The sequence below is a fragment of the Diaporthe amygdali genome (genome assembly GCF_026229845.1).
Source record: "Diaporthe amygdali strain CAA958 chromosome Unknown NODE_16_length_960263_cov_65_539585, whole genome shotgun sequence".
NCBI lineage: Eukaryota > Fungi > Ascomycota > Sordariomycetes > Diaporthales > Diaporthaceae > Diaporthe > Diaporthe amygdali.
The window spans coordinates 18741-41845 of record NW_026517036.1 but is presented as its reverse complement, the minus strand read 5'-3'; the positions used below and the strand labels follow the sequence as shown (position 1 = coordinate 41845).

At 55.9% G+C, this 23105-nt stretch overlaps 6 protein-coding genes across 6 annotated transcripts; 4 read left to right on the top strand and 2 right to left on the bottom strand.

Annotated features, from left to right (window-relative positions):
* Positions 1 to 4173: 4173 nt before the first annotated feature.
* Positions 4174 to 5149, top strand: J7T55_007285 (smr domain-containing protein; the record flags this gene model as incomplete). Its single annotated transcript, XM_053144034.1, has 3 exons — positions 4174 to 4231; positions 4325 to 4428; positions 4502 to 5149. The coding sequence occupies 3 exons, from the start codon at positions 4174 to 4176 to the stop codon at positions 5147 to 5149; spliced, it is 810 nt and encodes a 269-aa protein (XP_052992978.1).
* A 528-nt stretch (positions 5150 to 5677) lies between these two features.
* J7T55_007284 (uncharacterized protein) lies at positions 5678 to 6580 on the top strand (the record flags this gene model as incomplete). Its single annotated transcript, XM_053144033.1, has 1 exon — positions 5678 to 6580. The coding sequence occupies one exon, from the start codon at positions 5678 to 5680 to the stop codon at positions 6578 to 6580; it is 903 nt and encodes a 300-aa protein (XP_052992977.1).
* Positions 6581 to 7415: 835 nt separating this feature from the next.
* J7T55_007283 (uncharacterized protein) lies at positions 7416 to 7792 on the bottom strand (the record flags this gene model as incomplete). The annotated part of the gene is made up of 2 exons (XM_053144032.1): positions 7416 to 7610; positions 7715 to 7792. The coding sequence occupies 2 exons, from the start codon at positions 7790 to 7792 to the stop codon at positions 7416 to 7418; spliced, it is 273 nt and encodes a 90-aa protein (XP_052992976.1).
* A 383-nt stretch (positions 7793 to 8175) lies between these two features.
* Positions 8176 to 12392, top strand: J7T55_007282 (uncharacterized protein; the record flags this gene model as incomplete). The annotated part of the gene is made up of 3 exons (XM_053144031.1): positions 8176 to 8199; positions 8259 to 11574; positions 11623 to 12392. 3 exons carry the CDS (start codon positions 8176 to 8178, stop codon positions 12390 to 12392), a joined length of 4110 nt encoding a protein of 1369 aa, XP_052992975.1.
* Positions 12393 to 14547: 2155 nt separating this feature from the next.
* J7T55_007281 (uncharacterized protein) lies at positions 14548 to 16109 on the top strand (the record flags this gene model as incomplete). The annotated part of the gene is made up of 2 exons (XM_053144029.1): positions 14548 to 15014; positions 15077 to 16109. The coding sequence occupies 2 exons, from the start codon at positions 14548 to 14550 to the stop codon at positions 16107 to 16109; spliced, it is 1500 nt and encodes a 499-aa protein (XP_052992974.1).
* A 955-nt stretch (positions 16110 to 17064) lies between these two features.
* J7T55_007280 (uncharacterized protein) lies at positions 17065 to 18470 on the bottom strand (the record flags this gene model as incomplete). Its single annotated transcript, XM_053144028.1, has 3 exons — positions 17065 to 18169; positions 18234 to 18369; positions 18425 to 18470. The coding sequence occupies 3 exons, from the start codon at positions 18468 to 18470 to the stop codon at positions 17065 to 17067; spliced, it is 1287 nt and encodes a 428-aa protein (XP_052992973.1).
* Between the last annotated feature and the right edge of the window lie 4635 nt (positions 18471 to 23105).

Genomic DNA, 23105 nt, shown 5'->3' with positions numbered 1-23105 from the left:
TCCGTGACGGAAACACTGGGAAAAGAGAGAGGTAGCAGGCTGGGGCGGCTGGGGCAGCCAGACACAGACACGGACACAGACACAGACAGACTATGGGTCGGGTCGGATGCACCTCGTCCTGTATCTACGGTTGGTCTAACGTATCCTGTCGGCCTGTCTGCCTGTCTGCGTATGCGGGCACAGGTTATGTTCTGCTTCTTCCCAACCCCAGCTTCTTTTCCGTCTTCTTTTTTTTCTTTCGAGGCCACCGAGGGTCACCTGCAGAGATCATTCCCACTCTGACTGCAGCAGAGAAGTGGATAAACCATGCCGGAACAAGCTGAAGTCTGTGCCAATAGTAGCTCAGGGCCTGGTCTAGTCTCTTTTTGGCTATGGTGGGCCACTGCCGCCAGACTGTTGGTGGTACGGGTCGATGTTATCTCAGGGTTATCTCAGGGGACCTCGTTTTAGCACGCACACACATACGCACGCACGCACGCCCGCCCGCTCGAGAGAGAGGAGCCCAGAGAAGATCGCTGTCGACTCCTGCGACAAAGGAAAGGGGATCGATCAATGATCTTCAGTCAATCTATCCACCCTCCGCCATGGTTTAGCGACGGGCGATGGCAAGCCAGCCAAGCATCCTCGGATGTCCTCCTTTAACCTGCTGCCCTCATGTGCTGCCCTCGTCTCCTTTGATTGCGCCTCTGTGCTCTTTGTCAGTACTGTCTCGGTCCAAGACATCGGAGGCTGGCACTGGCTGGGTCTCTGGCGCTCTGGCGAGCCCTGTCATCAAGCTGTGCTACCCTTCAATCGGCCGTCTCGCGGGGAGATCCCAGCAGGCAGGTTCCGCCAAAAGTACCCGTGCTAGTCAGCTCAAAGCTGACTGTGTCTCTATACTAGGCATCATGGGCTGGGACTACTTGGCCCTTATTCATCGGTCCCGCTCAAGCTCCGGTTCGCCATCGAGACCATCATACACATCACATTTACAGCCAGCGTGAGTGGCAAGAAAGAAAGAGGAGCCCTCCGTGCCCTCCAGACAATCACCCGCGGGCGCTGAGCATCTCGTCATGTAGAAAAGTGGGAAGCTCATCTCAGGGCCCTCGGCTTCGTCGGCGAATGGCAGCGTTGCGAGCATATTCGGCACTTCAGACCCCAAACTCGCCTGGTGCAATTTCACCGTAGCGATCCCGCTCGGGCCCCACCTGGACACTCCGTGAGCAGGTCATTAGCTTGAATAGGCACTCTCGTTGGCCGGTTCCTTCATCCCCAGTCAGTGCAGAGGGGTCTGCCACAAGAGACACCGCCCAGTCTGTGTTGCAGCAGACCGTACAATACTGTGTATACGGCTGTCCACCCCTCCGAGGGATCTGTCTGGTCGGTCTGGTATGTAAGCTGGCGAGGCCGCTTACAATTCCATTTCGACAGCGCCGTGCTTGCTCTATGGCGAGCAGCACACCAGTCTGAACGTACGGAATGGTCTACTAACAAGTGCCCCGGCCATACCGAACAGCTGGAAAGGAGGGCGCACTGCTCATCGCACGCCCGACACCGCTCCTGTGTCTGAGCGATCCAGCCCAGTCATAGCTAATCCATCGGCATGCCGAAGACGCAATTAAACAACAGCAGAGCAGTCTCGCCTTCAACTCGAAGCCAGATACTCAAAGCGGCTCCAACGTGAAGCTTGAGTCTTTTGACATGACTGAGGCGGGTGCCGGCATTGGCCCGTGGGCCTTGCCCGGAGATGAAGAATTTCGCCCAAGCGGAGATTTCTATCCCTAAGCGGAAAACATCTCTCCCACCACAGCGCTACACCTGGCGGCCGCAGAGTCAAGAGAGTGCGCGTGCAGTGGAACAGCCAGCCGCGTCATTGCTGGCCCAACAGAGCTGTACCGTGCCCTCTTGCTTAGATTACAGCCCCAGACCATAATGGGAGCGGCCATCTATTTCGGGTTCGCGTATCATCCTCTTTGGATTATGCTGGCGACGATGAGCATCGTCGCCCTCCATCTTTTCTTCTCGAAGGCCGGTCCGCGCCGTGGCCGCCCTCCTCCACTCTTCCCTGTCAGCGAGCCGTTGCGGGGACTTGGCCTTGCTCCACCCGACCTTTTGGGCAGGTGTTCCTGCATCAGGAGGGGCTGGCGTTTATTACCATTTTTAATTTTCCGCGCCTGCGAGATCAGCGACTTGGGGACACTACCGGACGTGTGCAGGCTGTTAGCGGCCGGCCAATGTCCATGATAATAACAGTAATAATAGCAATGGCACTGAATGAATCTCTGAGGATTCTGAAACCCGTGCAGGATCTCAGCTCTCGCCTCAAGTTTCGAACCCCCTAGGTATAGCAGCGGAACGAAGACAATCGTCCGCCTTGGTGACCACTGGGCAGGATGTCGAGCATCGCACCATCCACCAGGTCACCACCTTAGCCGAACCCCTGTCCTATATCAAAAACAGCCCCTGAAGGTTACGATGAATACCACGCCGTACAGATTCCGTCGTCGACAATTTCAGGACGAGGTCGCGCAAGAAATGAACAAAAGTCTGTGCTCTCATGGAGAGCCATCGGCTGGAGAGTCGAATTCCGTCACCATCCATCACAGACAGCCGTTGGTGATCCACAGGATTCATTATTCAGAACTTTCCCCCAAGAGTGGGCTGACCCCGGGGATGTGAGCCCGAATCTCGCAACACGGGACCCCAGAAAATAACGGTCAGAGGGTTGGAGGGCAGGAGGGGAGGGATCGCCCGGACCCAGCACAATTCTCAGCCTGAGCTAAATCGTCCACCCAGACAGCCAGACAGCCTTGCAAGCCCTGGTCGCAATTCCCCAGTACCCGCTCGACGGACGGCTGCTTGGTGACAATTGGTATTTCACCTCGCTCCAATATCGAAGCATCGCTAAGGGCTAAGGGGGGCTAGGCCGCTTCAGACCTGTCGATTGCGTGAAACACATGGCAACAAGGGGTCTATTTACTGTACCCATCCGACAAGCCCTCTTCGGCGACATGTCGCAACCTGATCGATCCGACTTGACATTGCTGGATGTTCTCAGCCTCTCTCACGGATGTGGCTTGTTCGGCAGTCGGGTCTGCAACGAAAACGGCGGTAGGCCAGCCGAGATCTACAGCATTGATATCAAACCCGTGCCCAGAGTTCGTTGCACAAAGTAGCTGCCAGTCTAGACAGTCTTGTCGGCTGCTTCCTTGCTTGGCTCTGTCTTGCCCTGTCCTCTCCCTTTCCATTCCCCAGTTATTTCGAAACTGTTTCTGGCTGCCGTCGTCCAGTAGAACTCGGCCCGCGTAAAGGCAAGTCTGGCGGTCTCTCCTGGCCGGCGTGCCGTTTCGTTCTAGAAACCCGCATAGAAGCCTCTGCGACAAGGCGGGCCCCCCTTTCTCATGCAGGCACACCCACACTCTCTCGCAAGCAGACGCAGTGTGCCCTCCCTCACTCCATGCTGCTACTGGCAACTGCAGGTCCCGGGATGCTCGAGTTTTGGTAAATCGGGCCCAGGTTGCATGGCGCGGAGGGGAAGAGGGAGTGCTGCGGACTGCAATCTGGAAAGACGTTCTCGCTCCTCTGGCGCTGGACCCAATATGCTCCTGCTCTCTGTGACAGACAGAGCCGCCTCCGGATATGCATGCTGTAGCGGGCTTGTAACCCGATCTTCTTACCCTCGTCCGGTCGTTTGAGTAACTTCTGCCGAGTCAGAGCAAGGCCGGTAGTTGAGATGGGATGATCCGATCTGTGGCAGAGCGGTAGGTTCAGGATCTGGTCGATCCTCAACTTGGCGAGAACCAGAGGACCGAGTCCAAATGCTGTGCTGTGTGCCTAGTCTAGCTACCGACACTCTGACCTGGACGGCACATGCACAACATTGTCTCGGGTTGGATCTTTCGGCTACAGCTGAGCGGACTGCGGAATAGTGCCACAGTAGTCTCACCGACTGGCCGATGTTATTAGCTTCGAGTCGCGCGCCCCTGTGGCCAAGTGTGCCAATTGACCAACCATGGCTGGCGAGCTTGTTGGCCCACGCTTCTGGGTCCGTCCTTGGGTGGCCTCAATCTAACAGGCCCTGAGGACAGCTTCCAGGTCCTCCAGCCCAGTTCCAACTTCACAGCACGCTTGCCCTGGCTTCCTGAGTCCGTCGTATGCTCAATTCGCTCGTTACTGTCTCTGCCCGTCTTCAAAATGGCTGAATCGATTCCCATGCACTCGCGGAGCCCTTCGACGCGTCTGGGAGGACGCGGTAAGTTCGTTCATGCAGGGACCCTAGGACCTGTGCATCGCGAATGATGTCACCGTAATTGTCGCTGACTTGGAGGCCGCACCTGGACAACAGCCTACGCCCATCATCGTGACGACGATGACACTGAGACGGAATACGATCGCCTGCGAGATCTGGCCCGAGCTGAGGCCTCGAAGCGCAACTCGTGCTTCGACAAGGTATGCAGCCGCCGCCGCCCTTGACCGGCCCTCCCTTCCCACCCCCGACTGACCGTGACTGACCGACTCGCAGGCCCACCAAGCCTACGAGCGCGGCGATGGCGCCGAGGCCAAGCAGCTGAGCAACGAGGGCAAGTCGCACGCGGCCAAGATGGAGCAGTACAACAAACAGGCGTCCGAGTACATCTTCCGGGCCAACAACTCGACGGACAAGGTGCAGGACGACACGATCGACCTGCACGGGCAGTTCGTGGAGGAGGCCGAGGACATCCTGGAGGCACGGATCCGCGACGCGCAGGCGCGCAACCAGACGCATCTGCACGTCATCGTCGGCAAGGGCAACCACTCGGTCGGCCACGTGCAGAAGCTCAAGCCGCGCGTCGAGAACCTGTGCCAGGAACTGGGCCTGCAGTACCGCACCGAGGAGAACGAGGGCCGCATATACGTCAACCTCCAGGGCCACGATATCCCGCACATGCCCCCGCCGCCATCGAACTACTCTGGCGGCGGTTACGGCGGTGGTGCGAACCATGGCTACCCGGGTGCCCAACATGGTGGGCAGCACCATGGCCAAGCTCAGCACGGCCAGCAGCACCCCAGGCCTCCGGCGCAATCCCACCAGCCGCAGGAGCAGCAGCAGGAGGACGACACGGAGAAGCTCAAGAAGAAGATCATCTCCAAGCTCACCAAGAAGCTGGGCGACTGCTGTGTTGTTATGTAATGTGTCAAACACGATTTCTCTTCATTGTTGGATATTTATGGTGACGGCTATCCGGACACTTCTGGAGTCAAATAGATGGAAATATCAATTTTTTGAATCAAGCAGACTCGAGTCCACGCTTCTCCTGCCGTGGGGTGGGACCATCAGGGTTGTGACTTCCTTCCATGCTATGTTTGGTACTTGCTTGACGAGCTGGCTAAATACGCGTTGTCTGCTGGGTCAACATTCAGAATCGCACACAGAAACACTTACTCTCAAGACTACCTAATTCACAGCACAGTACCTATGCGCAATCCGCCGTACCTGAGAGATTATTGGAAATACTATAAGCTCGACATAACCCTCAACGCAAGGCACAAGCGACATGCCTGTACCCTTCGCGCGAGCCTCGACTTTGAACAACAATAATATTCAGCACAAACACCGCATCCGCAGGCATCATCGACCCAGCGCATCCTCTCCGGCCTGGCACATCAACCTCTACCATTGGTACAACCACGAGATTTCCTCGGACAGCGTACCAATGACATGGGGGAACCCGTGGAACCAACCACCCAAACACCCTCGGCCAGTCCTTCCCTTCCCCTCTTCATCAACAAGAAGACGCTCGAAACAGGCCGCAAAGAGATCCTAGTCCTCGCCCTCGGCATCCTCTTCTTAGCGAGCCAGCTATGCCTGGCGATCTGGTACTTCGCAATTCCCCGCGCCGCGCCCCGCAAGCAAGAACAGCGCAAGCTCGCAACTATCCTGCCGGCTGAGACGACGCCCTTCTCGGCCCACATTGACACCACCAACGACGCAGACTCCAATGGCGACTCCCTTCTCCGCCTCCGCCGCCGCAGCACCTGGGGCGGGCGCTCCGCCCATCCGGGACCCAGCCCTCGAGGACGGCGCAAGTCCGCCAGCTCGCGGCGCAAGGCGCACGACAGTGACGATGACGATGAAGGGGCAACGGACACGCTGAGCACACTGAGCAGTCCAGGCCCAGAGCCGGAGGGCGGCCGCGCCATGCGCAGGGCCACTGAGGACATGGTCATGGCCGCGGCGCTGGCGACGCCCACGACATTGCTGCCCTTGGGGCCAGGGGGCGGCCCGCAGGACACGGAGCTAGAGGATTTTGACTCGCGCCGGGCGTGGGGCGAGGCGGGCCTGCTGGCGGCGTCGATCGTGAAGCCGTCCTCGCCGCGATCGCCGCGCGTGCTTGCGGCTGATCAGGCTGCTATGATGGATGCTTTTTGTGCAGACGAGGACGAGGAGGCTGCTGCGCCGTCGCCCGTGGGTTTAGAGGAGGATGTGCTGGCGTTGAGCTCGGGATTTGATGATCCGTTGGGGGTGAATAGGCGGGTGGCTTCGCCCGGGATGGATGAGAAAGGTCCTGCTACGGGTGAGTTCGAGTTGCAAGACGGAGGGCAGGGAAGTGTGTTCGCCTGAAGGACAGTAAGCCTTGGGAAACCTAGATATGTTATGGCTTTGCGCAATGGCCTAATATGCGTGCATTAGATCAGACGTCTCTAACTCAGCAACTGCCACCAGAGGTGCTTCAGAACACATACATATTCTGTTGTAGCTCATTGGCAGATGCCTGTGACATGTCTTTACCTCCTTCACCTTCCTGCACAGTGACTAGGTAAGCGATTTTGGTTGACACAATGTTGACTCTGTCTCAGGCTCCGCCGGAACATAGAGCGCAGGAAGCTATCTCCGTTCAAATAAGCAGAGCAAGGTAGCTAAAATCATGTTTTCTGACTTTCCCCCTGACTGCTGAATGATCCAAATAGCACAGCTGGGGAGCGCGCCTTCGGTGCCCCTAAGGCTCACGTCGACTGAGCCGTCACAGTTGAGCCTGTTGTGAGCTTGCAGGCAATAAGGTGAGACCAAATCGTGAGGACTCGGCTATCCTCGATCGGTCACTGCGCCGTTCAACATCCAGTGGCCTCAGTGAGAATTTCTAAGAGTCAATGATTCTATTCATACCAATTACGCGTCGTCTATGCACCCCCTCTCCGAAACACGCTGGCGCCATTCGGAAAAAGTGCCTCGTGCTTCCCCATCCCTTTTCCCGCTCACCCGTTGTTTTCTTCCGGACCCGGACCTAGCTCGACACTGTTGTACAGATCTTGCGCCCTCCTCCTTTTCAGGACCGATGATGATTGTTGGATTGATTGTGTGGATCTGGCGGTTTGTATGCGTTTGTATGTATTGATGTATGTCTTTCATCCGCAGTCGTCCAGACGCCCCGCCCGCATTGGCCGCGTGGCTGGCTCGTTTATGCTTGCTTCCTGATCTCGCGCGCGGCCTGCTTCAGGCTGTAGTTGCACTCCTCGTACGCGCGGCCGGCGCCAAACCCGGCGCCGACGATGGCGGGCCACGACCTCCGCTTGAACAGCAGCACAGAGAAGACGACGCCGAAGCCGAGGCCGAGGGAGGACTTGATCAGGAGGTTGGAGAGGCAGTGGTCCCACTGTTGGCAGCCCAGCGCGTTAGTTGTCGCGTTTTCCCCTCTTTCTGCCGGCGCAACAGGCGCAGCACCCGACATGGGCGGGATACCGCTCGGTAGGAGCTTACCTTCTCGTTCAGGAGTGCCTCGCTGACTGGTCGCGAGACGGTGCTCGGGGGTGGTGGAGGAACGGAGGTCTGTGCCATTGTGACTTTTGGTACTGTTGAATTAGGTCGTGAGCCAATCAATCCTTATTCCAGAGCATCGCTGAAGGGCTCACCTCGCACTGGGATGTGGATTGAGTGCGTCCAAGGCCTGGATATGACGTTGTGTCTGGATTCTCTCTGCGCTTCCGGCTCGTTTTCGAAGATGTCGATTGCCCTGCAAGGGGAAGCTGCCGGGCTAGCCAGGGTTGCTGGCTTATCGACTCCGCCTACTGAATTCGGTGCTGGCTATCGGCGTTGGCCGGCAGAATGTCCAGATTTCGGGACAAAGTTTCTGGGCTCTGAACTCTGAGCAACAACATCCGGAGGGAAGAGGGGACATCCAAGGGACATTTCTAGAAAGTCTCGAGGCTGCATAATAGAAAATGGCGTCAGAAAAGCCTGCGCAGGTGAGAGGATTTCAAACCAGCTCATACAAAGAAGGGCTGACGAAATTGACCCCAAGCAGTCTCCGGACGCTCTCATCAGAGCCTCGAGAATCCTCGACCAGAGCAGCGCAGAGTCTGTTCCCGACACGCTTTCGAACCTTTGGACCTTGCTTTCGAGCTCCCCTGTCGGCACATACTACGCTGCCGAGCAGCTTATACTACGATGGCTCCTGAAAAACATGAACGGGCCGTCTGCCTCGGCGGAGCAGTTCCGGCGATACCCCATGGCCTGGAGCGTGGTGGCCTGTGTTTTCACAAGGATACCGCTCTTCGCACTCCCGAAGTCTCTCGCCGACCGACGATTCGTTCCAATCCTCGAGCAAACCCTCAAGGAAATATCGAACCCGCGAAACGAGGATCATGCATCGTCAGACGTGGAAATGGTTGATGGCACGAGTCCCCCTCCCAAAGGAGATTCCAAAAAGAGAAAGCGGTCCCCTGAGCCGAAATTCGACCTCGAGAGTCTTCGAACTTCCCATGGCTGCTTGAGAACTGCAGATTCTTTGTTTCTAGCCCTTGAGAACCTCGTGGCTAGGCTCAAGGATGTGTCAGGTGATGCACCTTCCAACGTCCGAATGGGGGCCGAACACGTCAAATCGCTATTCTCTTCACCCGCCAAGGAAGCCGCAGAGATCCTCCGGCCCATTCTGTCTATCTGCGATCACGCTCTTAGCGATCAGGAATCAGAATCGGCCGAAAATCGACCGTCATGGGTCAACATCCTTAGTAGCCTGTGGGACCTTCACCTCCAAAGCAGCAGCGACGCTCTCGACGTGGCAATATCTCTTTATCCCACGGGTTTCATCATCTTGGCGAAGATGGACCGTTCGAAAGACCTCGTCATGGACCCTCACCTCAATGTGACCTGGAGGCAGGCTCTGCGACGTTTTTTTATCAAGAACATGATCCTGCCCGCGAGAGCAGCTTTCCTGAACCGGAAAGACGTTGGGATCATCCAGGGAGCTGTCAACATGACCAGTTCACTGCCGACTGCTTCCTTGCCTGTGTTATTCAGCCTCGCTGTCTCACCTTCAGGCTTAACCGACGATGCAAGTGGCCGGAAGGACCGCGAGGATTGGACTCAGAAGGTCTTTGAAATCGTTGAGGAGGCGATGCGCACTGCTGAACCTGTGAAACGAAATGATGCGATGAAGATTGTACTCGACACAGCTCTGCAGTGCAATGCCAGCATCTCTCTGGGCGGCCTTCGCTCAGTCTGCAGGCAGTACACGAACGAGGCCGGGGCAATCGATTTGAGCCTCGTTCCGAGAATAGCAGACATCGACGTTGATGTGTTCATGATATCTGCTGAGGGACAAACTTTACTTGATGACATTCTCGGACAGATCTCAAACTTGAGTGACACGGAGTTGGATGCTTCTGCTGAAGCTGTCTTGGTCAAATTTGTGGTGTCGTTAGCCACGGGGTCTGCAAAAGCTCGCAATCTCTCATGGTTTATAAGGAAATGGACCGAGGTCCTCTCTGAATGCTTAATGAAAGATGATGGTCACACCTCTGTCAAGGGAATCTGGTCTAGCACACAGGTCGTCGAGGCAGTTGCACATCTCCTTCAGCCATCCGTCAACATTTCACAACTGGCTAATCTTCTGGAGTGGCTCGAAGGCCGTGACGGCTCTTTTAAGAATGGGTCCCTGCTTGTTGTCCTCGATGCCATCACCCAAGGCGTCACAGACGAAGAGTTCGTTGATAGCGTCGGAACGCGACCTTTCGATCTCGCTTCCAAAATCAAAATCAAGCACCTTGACGGATCTATGAGGGCACGATGGTGGCGTGTCGTCGAGAGGACTCTTTCGCAATCAGAGCTGGCGACCGTCCGAGCTCTTTGGACGAAAGTCGAATCGGACCTGAAGAAAGCACTAAAGAAAGAGGACTTGACAGACCCTGCGGCACTCGCGGCCTTCCGTTGTTGCAGCGCATTCTGGTTGGCAACCTACCCTGAAGCTCCACTGGAGTCCGAGGCGTCGACTATGGCCTGGGCATTTCTGAGAAGACTGCAGAAGGACGAGCAGAAAGCAGCAGCTGCAGACGACTCCAGGCTAAGGTTCTATGATTCACGCCGCCTGGTCGATCTCGCCACCAAATCAGGCTTCAGTAGCGAATTTCTGGCCGGCTTGTTTGCGTACACGGACAAGGCGGATTCGTCAACCATCTCATTCCGCTCCTTGATGTTGAATGAGGCCAGCTTAGGCAACCATAAGTACCTGACTGCCATCATAAGCCACGCCATTAGCATTATTGGAAGACAGCAAGGCGACAAGTCAAAACATAACCAACGCCAATTAAACACAGCTATCCGGATCTTGCTTGACCTGCCGTCAGGAACGCTCAGTCGTGAACAGCGAGAGCAGACTTTACCGTCATTGCTGCAATTATTGAACAAGCAAGGAGCCAGTACTGACGTGGAAGAGAAAACCAGCCTCATGTGTCTGATGATCAAGATCATGAAGCGGCCAACTTTCTACGAAGGCATGGCATTCGCCGATCTTGTCACTTTAGGGCAAACGATCGAAAGCGGCATCAAAAGCAGCGCAGCTACGGATATAGCTATCGAGACTGCATATAACCTGTTGAAGTTGTTCGAGGCTCTGACATCAGTCACGCTCAAACAAATGACATCGGGTTGGGAGGAACGAGACAGAATCTATCTGTTGGAAGCTTCACGTGTTGCGCTGAGTTGGCCCGTGAAAGCTCCCAAAGATGAGGTTTATCGCAACATATTACTAAGGTCGCTGGCCGTCGCCCTCGAGACCTCGAAGGCCAAGCAGCAAGCGCAGACTGTGGTCGATACAGCTCCATTAAAGGAGCACTTATCCCTAATGTTTGCGAACGGCCTAGCCTCCGACGATATGTCTAGCCTTGGCGACGACACAAACTCGCTGGAACAAAGCTTTTCGACCATCTTCAGCTGCGTTCACATCGAGCAGCTCGACGTTCTGGATCCGGCTGCTGTTCGTGATCGCCTTCTACCATCCAAGGAGAGGCTCGAATGCCTAAGTAACGAGCTTTGTAACAAGGGTTTCAAATCTGGCTGGCGGCTGAAGGAGTTGCTGTTCAGATGTTTTAGTCAGGACGTCCATGAGCCACTTCACATATGTGATGACGTCGCTGTTTGGAGACGACGGACTGATGGTTCGGTGCCACGCACTCTCCTCGCTGGCCAAAGTGACATTACCCAATACGTATATGTTGTGCTCACGCATATGGACGACGAGGCAAGAGCCGGCTATGCAGGGGCACTTGGCCAAAAGCTTCGCGATGGTTCTGATATCACTGGCAACATTATTGCCGTCCATCGGCTCCTACAAGCAGAGAACAGTCAGTGATTCCTTCCAAAACTTCGAGAGCATGGCTAACTGGAAATAGAGTCTTCACTTGGATCATTTGCGGGGCTGGTGGATTGGACCGGAGTCCAAAATGTCCTCACCAACCGATTACCTAGGTCAAGAAGCTGGGCTGAGTTCTCAGTCATCGCTAAGACGATCGAAATGGTCCTCGAAAAGAAACCGATGAAGCAATGGAACATCGAAGTCACCTTGAGCACTGTGTCCACGGTCTGCTCGCTCGGTCTAAAGATGAACGAAGACGCCCAAACGTCCGCAAAGGCCTACCCCTGGCTCTGCAGCCTCGTTGAAGTCATCATCAAGCGGCACCGCCACCGACTTGAGGGGCACTTCCACCTGCTCATCACGGCCTTGCAATCCCTGCTGCGCCTTCTCATCATCCCATGGCCACAAACCACAACCTCCCCTTCCTCCACCACCACCACCTCACCCGACCAACAAGCCCAAGCCGTCCGCTTCTCCCGCCTCCTGACCCTGACCTGCGAGCCGAGCGTCGCCTCCGTGACGCGCGGCCAGGCCCCCGGCGCGCTGGACTCGGCGCCCGACGCGGCCAAGAAGTCGGCCGCGCAGCACATGTACCTGGTCCTGGTGCTGTACGTCAAGCTGCAGCTGGAGCGCGCCGTGCCGCGGGCGGTGCGAGCCGCGCTCGACCCGGGCGTGTACTCGGTGCTGGACATCACGACGCCCGAGGGCAGGAGGATCATCAACGAGGCCGTCGACGCGAGCGGGCGCGCCATCTTCCGGGAGATGTACAAGCAGTACGTCAGGTTTGGGAAGTGGAACGGGGTGTAGTGTACTCTAGAAGCAGGCGATACCGAGGAATTTTACACGTATGTGCCGTAGGGACATCACGTCTTTGATTACACTTGTTGTGATAATGTCCACCATGTGAAACAAGTGTTGTCCAAAAATCCTTATTTCTAGCTCTACATGCTTTTCACGCACTTGCTGGAGTTGCGGGTGCGTCAAGAATTTGTCCCATCGACGCCAAACAGATGTCATCATACACGAACTTCTTTCCAAATAGCGTGGCATATTAGACACTCTGAAACAAGGCACAACGGCGTCCTGTAGAAATAGCTACATACTTACATCACAAGTCTGCTGCTTAGCCTCGACGACCGGGACCCAGGCCGTCACCGACATTTACGTACCTTCGTGTGCCTTGTTTCTGGCGACGATTTCAACTGTTCTATGGATGGACTCCGCGGACGCGCTGCTCAGCCGGCATCGCACGTAGAATCGGAATCTTTTGCCAAGATGAGACATACTATCAACAGAACGGGACTCACAATCCCTCCGAAGCCCTCACCCGAGCAGGCCAACAGGGCTACCGTACAGGACTAGATTACGAGCCGTCCAGAATGCTATCTTGGGCACAGCCGAGAGTCCTGGCCAAATCATAGGCACGTCACTCTACCGCGGTGGACCGGGTCGAATCCCCCCTACGGCCTACGGCCTACGGCGCCGCCCACGCGCGTATATGCATATGCAAGCAGAGCATGCACGCGTGGTTCAGCCATCCCTCCCGCGACCTCCTTTCCCCCTTTTTTCTCGGGTTGGGCAAGGCTGTTGGCTGGACGGCCGGCCAATCACCAAGCACGAAGTTGCTTCCGGGAACGTGGGCCTGGGTCTATTGTGCAAAGTGAGACTAGGGTGGTCAGCACCATATGTGGGCATTCCTGCAGCGTGTGTCTTCCAAAATAGGTCTCGGGACGTATGGTGCAGTAGCGGCCGGGTCGTGTGGGTAGATTCACGGCACGCATGATTGCTCAGAAAGTGAAAGAAGAACAAGACTGGCTAAGCGATGCACTTGTCGCCGGCAGAGCAGCCACTCGGCCGTTGTCCAGGTCAGTTGAGCTGTCAGCTTTTGGGCGCGGTGAACCGATCCGGCTGCCGGCAAGACCCGTGCCACGTTGTCGACAGGGCTTGCGAATCCTTTGGGCTGGGATGGAAAACGGTCGTCATGGCCATGCCTGATCCGCTCGAGACTCGGACGGCGAGATGCGGTCCTTCTCTGCCGTCGGTGAGTCGGCGGCGGCGGCCAGAACCGAAGCCTTGGAATGAAGCCAAATAGTCGTTGGAAATTCTGCAACCCGGGTAGGCTAGAAGAAGCAGAACGGCACCGGCATGTGACGACACGTCTTCTTGACATTTCTGGATATTCCACATGTAGGTAATTCTTTGGGACTGGCTTCCACGTGAGCCCAGATGACGATACGAAGGATTCGACGTGCATTCTACAGGCGCAAGATTGGGCCAGGATTCCGTAGCACGGCAGGGTGCAACCCCCGGGAGGTGCAGTATTGCGCTTTAGAACGAGAAGAGCCGTGCTTGGCGAGCCCTACTTGATGTGCTGCGCCGTTGGAATGCAGTGTGATCCCCGATCTCTTGGAAATCTCCTTTTTCAGCCGTCAGTACGAATCCGCGGATTGCTTTTTTGTGAAGAATACTCAATGGCCTGTTCACGTCTCCGCTCTGCCTCAAGAAGGGTCCTCCTTTTCACGATTTTCCCTTTTCTGCCTCGTTCAAGTACGAAGCTCAGCAACCTCGACACCGTCGACGAGTGACCCCTCAGCGCCCAGCCAGCTTCACCCCACACGAGCTAAAGCTCGGGGATCATAGCGCTGGAATCGGACATAGCTCCTCGGCAGTTCAGTCAACAACGGCCACAGTGGGGATCGCTGGCTCCTGCCCACAATCACCACTTAAAACCCCCCCAACCAGGCAACTGCACATTCAACTGTGCGCCGTCGAAATCTGTCGACAGGAATCATCTGGTGTTGATCTAGGTCTGCCCAGGAGAACCTTGTTCGGCAAACAAGCGACGATATCTGGCCCCACGCGATGGGCTGGGCTGGAGACGGTTGCCGGGTGAATAGAATCAACCAAGACGACGACCCATTTTTGACCGCCCAGTTCAATGGAGGCGGGCAACAAGCCCACCATGGTTGGAGCCCCAGCATCCACCTCGGCTGCTGGTGGCCCAGGCTCCGTAGGCGAGCCTCCTGCACCCGCTCAAGTGCACTCGAATCGACATGAAAATGCGACAACGACCCATAGCCACGAGCTGCCTCCACCTACGGAACAGCTGCGGCACCCTGACGAACGGAGCACCGAAATTCAAAGTCTGGATCCAGTCTCCGTGAAGAATTCTTCGCTGAACAAGAACACGGATACAGGGGACGGCGCGGACGAATCTGCCACCGAGAGACAAGCAGCCATGGACATGGTGAATAGGGCCAGCGCGGGCCAACCGGTATTGTCGGGCCCAGATCCGTTGGGGCTGGAAAATAGCGAGACGCGCCAGCAGGATGGAACAAGGGACGGCGAGACTGGGCAGAACAACTCGAGCCAGCTGCAAGCTCAAGGGCAAGAACAAAAGGTCATAGCCAAGGCCGTTGGCTCGAACTTGTGAGCCTGAACCCACGCACCGCCTCCTCGTGACGAAGTGCTCAGCTGACCTCTTGCGACAGATGGGGTACGTCGACCTATGACCCTGACGACGAGACTGATATGTACTGGGAACACGGGCGCAGATATGCTCGGGATTATTTCATGCCCAACGATGAAGACGAGCAAGATCGTCTGCGTATCCTGCACCAGATTTACCTCAATATCTTCAATCTGGAGCTGACTACGATACCGCTCGAGGACCCCACGGCGGTCTTGGACGTCGGGACGGGCACAGGCGAGTGGTCGATGGCCATGGCGGAGAGGTGGCCTGAGTGCAAAGTGACTGGCATCGATTTGTCACCGACCTTTGAGAGGGCAGTGCCCCTGAATTGCCATTTCGAGGTTATGGACGGAGAGGACCCCTGGCCGTGGGATGATAACACATTCGATATGGTGCATTATCGGCACATGTCGGGCGCGTTTCGAGACTGGAACTATGTTTATGGCGAGGCGCTGCGTTGCCTGAAACCAGGGGGCTGGGTTGAGATCTTGGAGTTCCACGACCATGAGGGAGAGAAGAATTTCTATGATCGGTTCCCTCCGCACTCGCTGATGCACAAGGCCGCCAAGGGAATCGAGGAGGCCGAGAAGATCCACGGCAAGCACCGGGGTATTGATCACATGGAGCCGGAGCTACTTGAGAATAACGGGTTTGTTGACTGCGAGGTTCACGAACACATCATCCCGTTAGATCCGTCCAATTCGCCGCTGGGAAAGCTGTGGCTCGTCACGCTGCGGGCAGGCTTCGAGAGCTACTCGCTGAGGTTGTTGACCAAGTACCTTGGTTGGGACGCGGCTTCGGTGCGCATGGCGTGCGAGTCGGTAGGCCAGCAGATGATTGCCATGGCCACAAACCCTTCTCTGAACAAGGGATTCCAGATCCGTTTGAGGGTAACGATCGCGCGGAAACCACTGGAGCCAAAGACTGAGGTCGTTTCCACCACGGAGGAACCACAGCCAGGCCCGTCTCTTGCTGCATCGTTGTCACCTCCTGCTTCCTCGTTCCCGGTGGTGCCAGGCACAGAAGATCTTTATCCTAACGAAGCTGCTTAGCCGCGGCCGTCTAGTTGAGCGAATGAAGACGGTTCACAGGCTTACCGCTCGTGCGTGCGCTCATGGAAACGCGTAGACACCCATCCTTAGATCCACGAATTTCGCTATCTCTTACTCCCCAATTCTGGGAACCAGGGAATCGAGGACTGGAGCCACTCTTCTGCGAAGCATCGAGTGCCGTTGTTCTTGAACGGCGGTTTTTTTTTTGGTTTTTTTTTTGTTCTTCTCTCTCGCGCTACAAAGCCACGGTCTTGCGATAGTCTCGTGAGGTCAGGCGCACAATTTGATTTCATAAGCGAGACGAGGCGCATCAAGGTTTGGCCACTGTCATGATGGGCTGAAAATGGATCGATGTTGCTTGGAAAGGAGAGAAACGGGACTGTGCTTGATATTTTTGGCGTCATCAGCGTTTCGAGGGACTCGTTCCTTCCACTTGCGTGCATGTGATCAATAAAACTGCAACTGCCAAAGTAGGAATTGAAAGGATGTATCTAACTGCCTTGTCAAAAAAAGTCGCTGAGCCTCTTGATCCCCGATGTCTCGTACCTTTCACACTTCTGGCGTCAAGCAGCCTTTAGACTTGGATTCATACTTGGACTGAGGTTCTCTTTCCGATTATCAAGCCCGAAGAGATGTTTTGTTACGTCAACAGCACTTCATCTACCACTTGTCACTGATCATTGTACGTTGGCCCAACCGAGTAGCAAAATATTACCAAAATTTCTCGTTCACTTCCTAGGCAACGAATGCCGAGTACTAATACCCGGATGCAAGATAGGAACTGAAGGACGGTTCAAGGGTCTCATCATTGATCATTCGAAAATATGTTTCCGATCCCAGTCTTTCCATGTCCTCTCGATAACGCCAATCAAACGCCCGGAGCCTGAGCCCTCCAAGAAATCACCCTTGACACAAAGACTGTCACGCTCACGCTCATGCTGTTGCTGCTTAGAGCTCATGATGCTACATGGAAGTACTCCTTCGCAGAGCCGTTGCCGTTGGAGGCACCAGCCACCTTCTGCTTCGGCTGCGGCATATCCGTGACCTCCTCCTTGTCGCTGAGGACCTCCTTGTTCTTGACGACTGGGAACGGCGACAGCACCTTGGAGATGTCGCCCCACCAGTGCTCGCCAAACTGCCTGTACCACGCCACCGTGATCCTGAGCCCGTCGGCAAACGACGTCTTCTGGTCCCAACCCAGCTGCCTCAGCTTGGTGCCATCGACCGCGTACCGGTGGTCGTTGAACGGCCGGTCGTGGGTGTACTTGACCCACTTTTGCACGTCCTCCGGCGTCTCGTATGGGATGCCGAACTGCTGCAGCAGCTTGCAGCAGAGGTCCCGGTTGGCAACCTCGTCGTAGGACCCGACATTGTAGATTTGGCCGAGTTGGCCCTTGTGCAGGATGGTGTCGAAAGCGTCCGCTGCATCTCCTGCGAAAAGGTACCGCCTTGTTGGTGTACCGTCGCCGTGGAGCACGACTGGCTGGCCCCGGTTGAGGAGGCAGGTGAACTTGGGAATGATTTTCTCGGGGTATTGGTGTGGACCGTACACATTGTTGCTGCGGACGATGATGACGGGGAGCTTAAAGCTCTTCTGGTACGAGTGCACCAGCATTTCTGCGGCGGCCTTGGACGCTGCGTATGGGTTGGTGGGGGCCAAGATGCTGGTCTCGAGAAGGTCATCATCGTCATCCTTGACCTCACCGTACACCTCGTCCGTCGAGATGTGGATAAAGCGCTTGATGTTCACTTTCTTGGCGCTTTCCAGGAGCACGTGGGTTCCGTACACGTTGGTGTGCGTGAAACCGTACGAGTTACCGAAGCTCAGGTCAACGTGAGACTGCGCCGCGAAGTGGAAGACTGTGTCAATGTTGTACCGCTCGAGGCAGTCCACCACCTCTGTGGGGTTGGTGATGTCGCCTTGGTAAAACGTGAAATTCCGCTTGTCGTTCAACATGCGGGTGTTGTTCAGCGACGAACAGTAGTCCAGTTTGTCAAAAGAAACGATGTTGTACGCATGGGGGTACGTCAACGTCAGGTGTCGGACAAGCCAGCACGCACTTGAATTCAGTGTCAGCGGGAGGGGCTCGTGTCGGAATTGGTGGCGCCTCAGAATGGACTTACATAAAACCGGCTCCCCCAGTAATCATGATGTTCTTCACATCTGGCAGAGGCTCGAATTTCGTCGTGCCTGTCAATACTGGGGCTTCTTTCCAGACGCCAAAGTCCTCGAAGAAGTTCTGGCGGGTGCCATTGACGCCTGGTTGACTTGGTCAGGTCTCGTACAAGCCAGAGTTGCGTCACGATTCACGTACCATTTGAGAAACCGTTGCTACCGTTGGTGTGCTGAAGAGGAGCCATCTTTGCCGACTTTCCACCAGAAGCGAAATGAATATTTCAAGGCTCGAACGAAGAAGAGCTGAAATGGCGCCGCGCAGATGGGTGTCGGCTGCTTTTGTGACCGTTCGGGAAGTTTGGCGGGACCGCCTTGTAACCTCACTGCTGGCAAGCTCGCGGTGAAGTACTAACAACTGAGTCGAAGAATAGTGGAGACCGATCGAGAGTCACAGCTATCAGAGGAGCAGATTGCGCCGACGTCTGTCCAAATAAGGCCTTGACTCGCGCTTGCCCCTGATTTGCGATAAGTCTAAAGAGTGAGACCGATGAAATGTGTCTTAGAAGAAAAGAAGCTCGGCAAAGGAATGTCGTCTGTCAATCAAGGGAGCCGAACCCAGCCACTGACGGGACCCTTTTAGCCTGGAAAGACAGAGTGAGTGATGTTCGCCCACGGCCGATTCAAGGGAGAGCCGGACAAATCAGACGAGATGAGGCTGCACGACTGTCTCTGCGTGATGAAATATGCTGTGTGAAGGGAACTGGATCAGGAAGATTGGCATGGCCTTGTCTTTGAATTATACGGCCACATCGACAAAGGGGGGTCCAACTTTCTTTTTGAAGGCTCGAGTTGTAAACCACGCGGCCCTGTCTTGCAGCAGTGGGCACACATGTGCTGCAGGTACCGGTACAAGGAACGTCCGTCTCCACGGGTGCGGGATGCGATGCCAGACACCCAGACACCCCAAGCAGGGACCCCAGGGACCCCTGGAGCGAGCTATACTCGACGCGCGCGTTTTAGTCAGGGGAGATGAGGCTTGCGCATTGCGAGGCTGGTACGACGACAAGCGGCTCAGCCGGCTACGTGCACGCAAGATTGACTTTGCAACGGAAACATCATTAATCGCTTTAGATTTTTTTTTGCACGGGGTGCTACAGCTTTGACACGGCGTTGTAACTCGGTCCTGTCGGGCGCCGCTGCTGGGGGGAGACTTGGATGAGAGCCGTCGAGGAACAAGAGAGACCCGTAAACTACTATGGTACTACGGGTAGCGCAAGATTCCAAACGGTGCGCTTAATTCCCACATCACGAACTTTGCTTCCCACACCCATCACGCTAGCGGCATCGTATCAACGCCGGCCAGCCGGGCTCGTTCTCGCTAGCGCTGTCAACTGATAATAATAATCCTTCATCCTTCTCAGGCCGGGCTGGCGGCGCCGGGAGTCAGCATTTTGCCTCTTCTGGCCTTGCTGCATCCTTTCGGCTCAGCCAGCGCCTGGGCGGGAGCCACCTCGGCTACTTTGCGTTGGTCCAAATCTTAAAGCACCATGCGCTACGAAGGGGGGGGGGGTTGTCTTTCGTTCAGGCTCCAAGGCTGCCCGTAAAGGCCCCGTGTGGCGCGCCGGCACATACATGCGAGGGCAAGACGGGAGGAAGCCCTCCACGGCGGGCGATTGATACCCTGCAGATCCGAGTACGCGGACGCGATGGCGGGCTGGTTCGAGTCCAAACTAGGTAGCCGAGTGGCTGCCTCCCCAGTACTCGACATCTGGCGTACTGCACCGGATGTGAATGTGTATCTACCAGCCCTAGCCTGACAACGATGGGCCTCTTCTGCCTCACTGGACTACTGTTGCCTGTGGCTGTCATACGGAGCACGACCAGAGTTATTAACGGCCGATGTCCCTCGGCGGAGGATGCTCTTGGCGGCTTGTCGACCAAGCTCGATCAAACGATGCCGGAGCTGCACAACCCCACATTAATCTGTCAACGCTCAGCCGTCGGGTACCTACAGGTAGGTCCGTCTCACGGCATCGCGTTTTCCTCCTTCGAGCGAAGTCCCGAACGAGGTGGTCCTTTTGACCGTGTTTGTGTGTGCGTGTGTTTGTGTAAGTGTGTGTGTAAGCGTAGGTGTCTGTACCGTCGATCATGATGCGGTGCGACGCGATAGCTCCCACACACGCAAGCTGGCCCGCATTGCATTATAACCCCACGGATCTTGCAGCTTTGGAGGATATATATCTAGGAAGTCTCCCACTGGCATGTCTCTCTCCCTCGAGCCCAATCCAGTCCAGCCAGTCCAGCCAGTCCCTGAGCCACTAGGATAGATAAAAAGGTGGGCTCAGCATTCGTCAACCACACCCCACGTAGATGACGCAGATGCAGGGACCATCGCGGTCGTCCCTGGGGGGTAGAATGCGGGTGGGGCGGGAATGCGCGTTTGAGATCTGGAGTGCTCCCCTTTTTGTTTCAAGAGCTTTCGCTGCCCTACAGTGCAACGCAGGCCGCATAGTGCACATTGGGTCCCTGACTGAGGGCCCCTACGAGACAATGTGTTGGTCGCGATAGGCTTCCCGGCCACACGCACGCACGATCCATCACTCGGCAGCTCAGCTGGACTGACTGATCGATCCCTTGGCCCCTCGTGGGTGGCGAATACGTGCATTCATTTCGATCTTGCCAAGACATGTTGTCGAGTTTGTTTCTGGAGACCGTGTCCTCCTAACCAACCGTCGGTTTGTTCCACCTCTTGACAGCTCCACCGCCCGCCTGCGCTGGTAGGGCTGTTAGGGTACCAGAACCAGTGTGAGCGAAAACACCGTCAGAGCATACATAGCATCTACGCAACGAACCACACACAAACATCTCGCGACAACAAGGGGAGGGCCGCAACATGCATGCTCTCGGGACATCTCACATTGTGAAGTCTATTCACACGACTCGTACGCTGTCGACAGGCAGTAAAGGGTCCCTCCCGAAATAGAACCAACCCCAGCGCAAGCTCGAGGCTTCTTTCTCCACGACGGCACCGCCCACATGTCCGGGCACCCGCTTTATTAGCATTGAGAGAAGGCCTCTTGGCGCGTCTTCTTGAATTCTTCTTGGCGCAAGGCCCAGCTCACCTCAGCAGCTCAGATCGATGCCTTAAATGGACTTCCATTTCCCATTGACACCAATGGAGGCAATCTTAATGAATCGTCCGATATTCAGCCAGCGTTCGCCCGAGCGGCGCCAGAAGGTGAAGCTTTCCGCAGCCTCCGGATAGCATTGATGATTTTCGTATGGGGGTGCTAGGTTGAGTTCAATTGGGATCGTTCAACCTTCGTCTCATCTTTATTCATGGGTCGGCGGGAGATGCTGTGCGAATGCGAAATGGAACAAAAAAGTCAAGCCGACAGGCTTTCCTTGGCACGTTAGAGGCGCTGAGCTTGTTGGCTGCCCGTCTGTATCGAGACTTCTCTCTCGCCCTACCGCCAAACTGGGACCCGTTGGGTCTATCGTGTCCGGCAATGGCAAGACCCATGCTGGAGGAACTCTTTCCTGCTCGCGCATGTCAACGATGTCAGCGTGCAGGCAGAACAGATCCCGAGATGTGGGATCAATAGAGTGCGTCTGTGTGCACCACTGTCTTCCTACACTAGCGAGGCGCCGTTGTTGAGCCGGATTCAGTTATACTTTGGACGTGCCACGCTACTGGCCCCCTTTTTGGATGTAGACTACAATCTGCAAATGTAGTTATCCTTTCGCTTAAAAACTATGCTTCACGGAAGCTGCAATCCCTTCTTCTTGATAGTTTGGGGCCGGGATGGCCTGGGCCTCCGGCGGCGTACCGAAGCTCTGGGCGGGCCGTTTTTCCCTTTGTTACTTTTTTTTGGCTTTGTTCTGAGTCTTATCGAGCACGAGTAAGGTTTGGCGACGCTCGGCGATGCGCGACAGGCGGTGGGATAATGCCAACCTGTCACAGGTGCGGGCTGCGACGCTGCTTGAACGACGTTTCAAGATGGCATATTATCAGCCCGTTGGAGAGTCAAGAGTCCAGAGTCCAGAGTCTAGAATGCAGCGGCAGCGACAACGTGCTCGACGCAGGACCAGACACTTTGTGATTGGGGATGTAACCCCCGTGCAAGACCCGTACTACCTAGCTGTGGTACGTGTGTACGCCTCAGCCACGAGTGGGTGGTGGGCTCATTCCATGACGTCTCTAGCCAAAGGGCTGACGCGGAATGCTGTGTTCTTGCTGGCGAGGGAGCGTTTCGATGTTCAGACGGAGAGTGGGAGGGCCAGCCCTAGCGGGGAGCCGCGCTGTGCCTGTATGCGCCTGGCAATGTAACAAAGATGAGCGCACGCACGGCATGGTACGTGGGCACGCAAGCTGCAGCGCAGTAACCTCGATCGGCTCAGCCACAGAGCGGATCGGGACTGACGGAGGCACCGCCTAGACTGCCCTTGGGTACAAGGATTTGGGGACCTGGAAGCCTGGTCGGCCCCCGAGCTGCCGGGATGTCAGACATCCTTCAGGTCGGCGCTCACTACTGTTGATAGCGCCCTGTCAGTGCGTCGTGGAATCCGGCAGACAGACGATCAGAGGATCAGAGATCTAGAGAACAGACGGGCGTACTAGACTACAGTATTGCAGACTGGCCGACTGGCAGAACGGGAGTGAGCGAGCCGGCGAGCGAGCCAAGCGAAGCGACTCGGGTGCTGACATCTGACAGCATGACAGCAATATCGCCAGACTCAAGATATGTCTTTGTTTGGCGAGATCAGCGGCTGAGAGAGACATTGTCTGAGCGAGTAGTGGGGCATGGCGCAAGAGGATGGTGTGGAGGGATGCGCATGGTGCTGAGTGTGCTGAACTGGCTGAGTGAGGTTCGTATGCA